Source organism: Cryptotermes secundus, unplaced genomic scaffold (genome assembly GCF_002891405.2).
Source record: "Cryptotermes secundus unplaced genomic scaffold, Csec_1.0 scaffold249, whole genome shotgun sequence".
NCBI classification, from domain to species: domain Eukaryota; kingdom Metazoa; phylum Arthropoda; class Insecta; order Blattodea; family Kalotermitidae; genus Cryptotermes; species Cryptotermes secundus.
The window spans coordinates 15,002-23,278 of NW_019726225.1; the positions used below are offsets into that span (position 1 = coordinate 15,002).

The following is an 8,277-nucleotide window of genomic DNA, read 5'->3' on the forward strand; positions in this document are numbered from 1 at the left end:
TTTTTTTTTTGTAGGCCTGTGTTATGCATGCAACAGTAGAGGAATTGTGGTAAGCATTGTTCTCTGTGGGTCTGTACAGAAGCTATATCTGGAGTATCGAAACACAGCTGAGTCAGTTTTGAGTTGAGTTCAAGCTCAGAGACAGGAAGTCTGAGACAGTCACCCCCAGCAAAGATGTTGTAGATGGAGGAGACCCCTTTGTTGTAAGCTGTTGGGTAGCAATGCTGAGTAAGCTGAGGAAGCTACGGCATTGGAAGCTGTTACCAGGCAACGGGTGAAGACACAGCAGACTGAGAAGACTTCGTGCATGCTGTAGTGATTTGTTAAGCATGTAGATTTGTGAGACTGTTTTAGTTACAATCTGTAAGAATCCCATAAATCTGATTACCAATCCAAACCCTGTCTCTGGTTACTCAGTCACATGACATTTTCAAATCATACTGACTGCATGGTTTGGTACTATGGATGGTATTGATTTTGCAGGATGCATGGTATTATGATGAACTAGATATGCAAGAAATGGAAGGATTTGATGATCCTGATCCAGATTCAGATTATGATTACGAGGAATCATACAGTAAGCGAAAGGGCAAGAAGCGTACATCAAAAGTAGCCAGAAATACTGATTCTCCTGCTGCTAAGAAACCCAAGGTAAACTGTTATTTCTCTTATGAATGAAGTGCCAACACTCTTTCAACAAATACATTTCAGTGTGTTCCTTTGAAAGGTTTCTGAGCCTATATAATTATATTCAGTGATGGGCTGACCTGTGATATACTCTGTTTATTGGGCTAATTAGCCCCCCATAAAATAATTTGTGCTCCATTATTTAGCTGTAAATGTGTTCTTTGTGAAGATTTTGTAGTTAATTGAGACCAAGTTAGCATGGAACATCTTTATTTAATTCAGCTGATGTAGTTTGATAAAGAACTTACAATTAACAGGAAGCCTCTGGAAGGACAGCTGAAGTATATGATCTCTGGATATTTTTGAATTTTTATCACATCAGACAAAATGTGCTTACAGGGGCCTGGACGAGGGCGCAAGAAAACCAATTATGATGCATTGACTGATGCAGAGAAGCCTTTCTCCTGTGAACGTAAGTTCACCTTTAACACATCTAACAATGGTTGGGATGGGATAGTTATTAGTTTTGGTCTCAGAACAGAACAAATCGGACTCAGAGCGTTACATGTTTTCATGCATGAAAGAGATGCTTCCAAAGTGACACATAGACAGTGTGGCAGTCTTTTTCACTGCCATGTATATGTCTGATGATCGCTTTTCTTCACTGATGTTTCATGATTGAATTTTGGACATTCATGCATGAAAATGGTCATGTCACCATGATCGTTGTGTAGACGTAAGAGCTTTCCAGATTTCGATGAAGTATACATAAGCAGTTTTGAATTGTTTGTAGACAGTACATGATGTAGAGTGGCAGGCTTACCCCCATGCTCTCTTTTTCTGGCTCTTTTCACTTTCTCTTCATTTGAGTTGCTTCATATACCAACAGCTTCATCTCGCTGCCCTTGCCTCTTGCATCTCGGCTTATGCTACTATACTGAATGTTGTATGGTGGAGGCTATTGCTACTTGTGCACACAATTGAAGAAAAAGTGGCAGCGTTGCAGTCCAATCCAAATGCTGCGACATGACAGAATAATTTGAGGCTCCTAAATATGTTTCAGGCAAGAACTTGAAATTGATGCATCACATTTTTTCTTCAATCACTGTAGTTGGGTGATGGATCCTTTGCTTTTGCTTATGTGCCTACTTAGGGTTACCTTTGATGTTTTTAGTTCCCTGTTCTTTCTTGTAGGACTACATAAGAAAGGTTCGGCTTTCTTTCCCATTGCACGCAAAGTGTACAGTTTCAGATGCAAAACTCTCCCTGGCATGAGAAATTCATCTATGTGGAGTAGAACATCTCATCTTGATCTACATCGTCTGGTAGAAAGGGAATACAGAGGGATGTCACTGCACCACATCTCTTGGTAGCAAAACCTCCATGTTGGTGTTGCTCCCTTTTTTTTAATGTTGTGGTTATGGAGTTTCAAGTACTAATGCTGAATGAAGGTCGTTTTTATTGGGCCAGTCATGGCCTTGAACTGTAGGCTGAGTTTGTTGCAGTGTGTGGAGCTCGCTACAAGACTCGTCCGGGACTCACCTACCACTACACTCATTCACACAAGGACCGTGATGATGAGGATTGTAGCAGCAGTGGCATGGGAGGCCCCGAGGGGGGTTCGATGGGGTCAGTAGACCGTGGGGCCTCCCCCAGCATGAAGCAGCAGCAGCAGCAACAACAGCAGCAACAGCAACTTGTGCAGCAGGCACCAGTGGTGGCATCACAATCACAGGCCACCGCAGATCCAGGAGCAGCGGCAGGTTGGAGCAAGTTCCAGGACAGTTACCTCACCTTCCTAAAGACCCCCGGTACGCTCACATGCTGCCTCTCGGAACCACTCGCCCGCCCACCTGCCTGCCCGAATTACTTAACCCCTTCACGTGCAAATACTTGGGTTTGGTCCTCTTCACCTTGGGACTGGCAACTCCTTCCTCATGGGTTTGAAGCAGTTACTTGAGTTTCAACACCATTACCGTCTTTTCCTTCTTTTGGGTTTGAACAGCATTAATACAGTTTCTTCTTGTTTTCTTGTGTTTGGGCAATGCTGAATTTTAACTTAACTTCCTGCTGGCATTAGAATTGTTACCTTCCCATACCTGATGTTCTCTGGTCTGGACATTTTAATATCTTGCACACCTTTACTCCCATTTCCCTTTCCTGAATATGGGTTTGTGTGTTTTGGTGTCAGTTGTATTGAGATCACATCTTTCATTTGCACATTCATTCAGTGTGGCGGATTCCTTTGTTATCATCTTGATGCCTGTCTTCAGATTGACAGAGTAATTAACATGTGATGTCTCACCATCAGTTTGAATATTCCTTTATCATCAAAAGTATCCATATTTATTTTTTTCCTTCTTTGTGCACATGAGTTCCAGAAACTGTTCGTATTATTTTGTCCTTTACATAGTTAGATACCGTGTATTTGTCGCCGGTTTTTCTGCATTAATACAAGGCACTTGTGAACTGAAGGACAGAACTGGAAGTTAAGAAAAGGAACCGCTGATAAGGAAGCTCTGCCGTATGCTGTGAAATGGTTCTACATCTGAGTACTACTGTAGCATTTCACTCTGTAAAGATGTTTTCTCAACAGAAGCTCGTTATCTCTTTTCAAATGTGCACATCATAATGATTCATTGCCTTTTAGTATAGCATTTATCTCTCTCTCCTCTTGTAGCTCTTATTTGGCACATTCCAAAATTGGTATATGCGGTGTGGCTTGGAGTTCTTGGATTTTGTTGGTGGGGATGTGGCAGAGTGCAGTTTACTGGGGGGTTCCACCCCAGTCTAACCCCACCCTCTTGATTGTCAGCAACATCCATGAAGTAGTGCTTTTTGAGGAAAAAAGGAACTTGAACTGTTACGTGTATATCTTACTAGGATTGTCATATTTAATATAAAGATTTACATGGTTTTATAGTGTGTTTCATTCATTTAACTGGACATGGCATGTGCTGTCTGTCCAATCTGGTCACCCAGGAGTGATCATTCGTTTCATAAATTGTTCCGTCTCTGTGGTTTTCAGCTGTTAAGCATTGAAAATTTAACGTAAGGATGTAATATGTGGGGTCCACATATTTTCATGTATATAATTTAATCAGGAATATTGCCAGTACAAGTTTAACTTTATTCATTCTGGTCCATCACACTAGTCAGATATTATAGAATGATTTGACACCATCCAGTGTGACTCAAATGTATATTTTTATGATGCTTTTACATGGTTCAGTCAGTGAATGATCATCCTCAGAAGGCACAACAACATGTTGAGGAAATGACTATTACTTTGGTTGTACATCATATTGAATCAAAATTTTATATATCAAGATTGTAATTAAGACAGATTGTTCAGTTAAAAATTGTTAAACTTCTTAATATTTAAAATCTTATACTGCTAAGGTTCAAGTTCCTTTTGATGGAAGAGGCATGAAGACAGGAACCTTGGTGGTTTAAGGTTTTAAATATTAAGAATTTTAATAATTTTTAACTCAACAAAAATTTGTCTTAATTAAAATCTTTATTTAGAAAACTTTGATTCAATTTGATATGCTATGAACAATGTAATAATAGTTTCCTCAACATGTTGTACTTTCTGAGGATGGTCATTTACTGACTGAAACATATAAAGATATCGTATACATTTGAGTCACAATGGACAGTGTCAGATCATTCTATATTTGCCAGTACAGTTTGCATGTGAAGTAGATATTTGTGTCATTTCATACTCAACATGAAATTACCTGCAGACTCTTAGAACTTTCATTAGTCTGGTGCATAATCATTGTTTCTCTTGTCAATGCCTGCTTACCTTTGATTATTTACTAATGTATCGTCTGCATTTTCTAATTCTGACAAGGAGAATTTATCCTCTTGAATTATGAATCAACATTATGTCATGGCCCAATTTTGTGTTCCTTTATGTGTTGATAAAGTGAATACAGTCATGATAACAATTTCAGTCCATGTTGCATGTGTGGATTTTTATGACATTTGTATGGAAAAGTCTGAACTGAAAACCAGTGGGCAAATATAAATTTAGTCCACATTGTTTGAAGCTCAGCTGAAGTTTACTAAACTTAGAAACATTTCATCATACAGACTGGTTATGATATCTATGCAGAGTGTAGCAGATCGGGTACAGTCTCTCACTTTTATTGAGTTATTTTGAAAACCATAGCACTTAATGTAGAAAGTGCGCAGGGTATAAAAGGTATTTCATTTTTCTGTACAACTTTGATTCAGAAATTTTTCACTCCAATAAATCTTTAGTAAATTACATGTGACGTACCCAGAAAAGGACGTATGTCTGCAGGTAATGTCTCCACTGTTGTTATCCAGTTTTAACCCAGCCTGGCATGTGTTGACACATTTGAGTAAATCTTCCCAGATACAGAATATAAAGAAAATTGGTTCAGCAGTTCTTGAGTTGTAACATGCAAATATACAGACACGTATACTGTATCAGAAAGTTGTATGTAATTTCGTTCAAAACGTTTTTTAATTAATTGTGTGTGTATAATGAAATACAAAACTAGAGTAATTTCTGCCTCTGTGCATTGTGGTATCTCAGTGGTATAATAGAATTTATGACCGTGTGATATAATGCTCTACAGCTGATTCGTGATATTAACAGTATGTTCATTAAATTAACATCAAGGCTAGTTGGGGATTCAAGATTGCAAAGAAAAGCATTTGGAAACTGTGTGCTTCAAGCTGGAGTACCCATTCCACTGTTCAGGGTGCAGTTGGTTTGGGTATAATGTTTGGCAGGTTTTGTTTTGATGAAATTAATAACAGCCATATGCATTTACATGTTTGAACTAAATACAGGTATGCACATTGAAGTACATGGTCAGTAGAATTATCAAATTCTTTTATATTTCATGAAATTGTGCTTGAACAGTCTGATTAAAATAAATTTTGGTTCCTTTAAGGGAAATTTGAGGTCAAGAATGATGGAGCTGTACGTCCACTGCCCCATATGTCTTCATGACACAGTGTTTAATTAATTAAGCACAGGGATTACTTTACGTTTTCTTTACATTATCGTGCATGACAGCAACTGTAGTCACGTTTAGAAATATCATGCGTCTCATCTGGATTTTTATTTATTTTTTTTAAATTCATGTATATGTAAATATAATTAGTGTTTAGTGAGCTCAGTTTTCATGCTTTGTTTCCTTTGAATTTATATTTTGTTGTGATCTAGACCTAAAAAGTGCAAGAGAAAATACCATTGATTCTATAGTAACTACCCAGATTGTATATCTTTCAAGTTAACAGTTATTCTTAACAGATTTGTAATTGAGGATAAATGATTCTCTGAATTTTTTAGGATAGAAAGCAGTTATCTCTACCTCAATGCCTTGAAAGTCTGGTACTTAGGCAGTGAGGTAACTTCAACTTTTAACAATTGTTCTGCATTACTGATGAAGTGAATTGGTGTGACATGACTGAATTACTCACAGTCTTACATATGACTGTAATATCTTTTGTGATGCTATAGTTTAACTTCAAGTTACCTATATAAATGTTACAAAAGAATGATGCATATAGTTTACATACCTGGGAATATGTAATATTATGAGTAGTTTGAGTAAGTACGGTATATCCTGTTAAATCTTGATATGTGACAATATTTGAGTTCTGTCAAATGGGAATCACTCATAAGGAAGAAGCATCTGAATGGATGTTGCTGCTATGGCACTCTGTCTGTTGAAGCTGAAGTGGACGTGACACCATGTTGAATGATTGAGTGGTATTACGAGCAACATCTTCTGATTGATGTCTCGTCCACTTTATTATCATTCATGCACTAACATATATTGTGTAGAGAAACTTGCAGTCTGCTGTTTCATTTAAGTTAATGGGCAAAGAGACCTAACCACAGCAGTCTGCAGTTTTCTGTAATCAGACTGAGTGAGTGCCCTTATCCTACTATTAGATCCTTGCTTCACTTCCTGTTTTGTTCAACCAGAGTAGCATTTCATTCTTAACCCATCCTAATTGTTGGTAATTTTGTATTAATATTGCATCATGTTTTAATTGCAGATTTTTTGTGCCTTTTTTCAGTTTCACATTTACTGTATTTAAAATTTTGTTTTCACTTTGTGAGGGGCTCAGTGGATGTTTATGATTTTATGATTCTTTTTTATTATAATTATTATTGGCTGTTTGGGAGCTATTGCCAGCACTGTCAAGCATGCAACACATTGGTCAATAGGCTGTTGCAACTTGGGTTGGCTCAGCTGTGGAGGAATGGGTTGGCTCAGCTATGGAGAAACAGAAACCTGACAACACTGACTGTTTTATTAATGTGGACCAGATGCTAACTTAATTGGAGTGCCTGGAAGAAGGTGTAGGATGATTACAAAGTACATTTGATTAACCTGCAGGAGAAAGCTTTCTACAGCCCGCATTTTGACACTTGCTAATGTCAATAGTGAGTTACCCCTGCACCTTGAATACAAACTCTGGGCTGTATGTTTTCGTTTTTGTAGCTGTGTGACTGTTTTTGTGTTGGCCACGTTTGTCAGGCCACAGCATGCTGCGCTTAATCTGTGTGTTCTGTGCTAGCTGTGTTTGTTTGTCCCCTCACATTCTGTGATGGCAGAGCATGTATTATTATTTCACAAGACTAAATGAGAACCACTTCCTTGTTTATGAAGATTTCTGCTAATTCTAGACTAGTTTGTATAATGCACAGTTATATACTTGTCATTTTACATCAAATAAAAGTCAATCAGACATGATTGTAAGAAATTTCCAACATTAATGAATAAAAACTTGATATTTTGGGACAGTTTTAGTCTAAATGGGCAATTAATTGTAACAGGGATGGGATTTGTGCCTGGAAAGTTCTTGCTTCATCTGATGGTTCTGTGTGTCACGGATTCTTCTGGGTCACACAGCTAGTGCATGAAACTTATACTCATATGTTGATTGCTACCCAACAGGTGGCAGCACTCGTCGTGGACGGCAAAGCTCCTCTGCATCTCAGCATGCTGCAAGCTCAGTGTCCATACCTCCTGTTGCTGTAGCCCAAAGTTCAGAAGAAATACCACCACCTAGCACCACCACCCCTAGCTTGGAAAAGAAACCTGAGGTGATTAGTTTCTGGGGCACACATTTTTTAAAATATCAGTTAACATTATATGTAGTCTATGTACAGAGAGCTAATGTAGGTTGTACAGGCCTTCTTGAGAAGCAGATAGGCACTCAGATGATCAAAAAGTTCCTTGTTTATTATGGTAGCTGAAGTTGACCCAATTCTATGGCAGTTACACCCAGTAAATATCTTATTTCTCTGAGATACATTTTAATATTATCCTAATATCTGTGGTTAGGTTTCGTAAGTAAGCTCTTCCCTTCAGGTTTTCCAACCATAATGTTTATGCTTTGTCCACGTATGCCACATACCCTGCCAATCTGCCCATGCTTTGACCACCCTAATAATATTATATTTAAGCATCCTGTTGCACTCCATACGATAAATGATATAAACTCCGTCTCAAGTGCAAACAATATATTTTGTGTCTTTGATCTTGCTCCCTACACTACATGTTTCGGCCTCAGACGGCCATCATCAGGTGTATAACACTCACGTCGCTGTCACACTGCACCCAGTTCAAAATTTAACATCTAAAA

General features: G+C 38.2%; 1 protein-coding gene across 3 annotated transcripts in view; it reads left to right on the forward strand.

Annotated features, from left to right (window-relative positions):
- LOC111863958 (zinc finger protein ubi-d4 B) overlaps nt 1-8,277 on the forward strand; it is a 40,619-nt gene that overhangs the window by 12,893 nt on the left and 19,449 nt on the right. Inside the window, exons 4-7 of one of the 3 annotated variants that reach the window (XM_023850789.2) lie at nt 484-651; nt 1,027-1,099; nt 2,133-2,438; nt 7,587-7,735. In XM_023850789.2, coding sequence (XP_023706557.1) covers nt 484-651; nt 1,027-1,099; nt 2,133-2,438; nt 7,587-7,735 — 696 coding nt within the window. The remainder of the gene's footprint in view (nt 1-483; nt 652-1,026; nt 1,100-2,132; nt 2,439-7,586; nt 7,736-8,277) is intronic. The other 2 variants (XM_023850790.2, XM_023850791.2) reach the window with 2 other exon arrangements.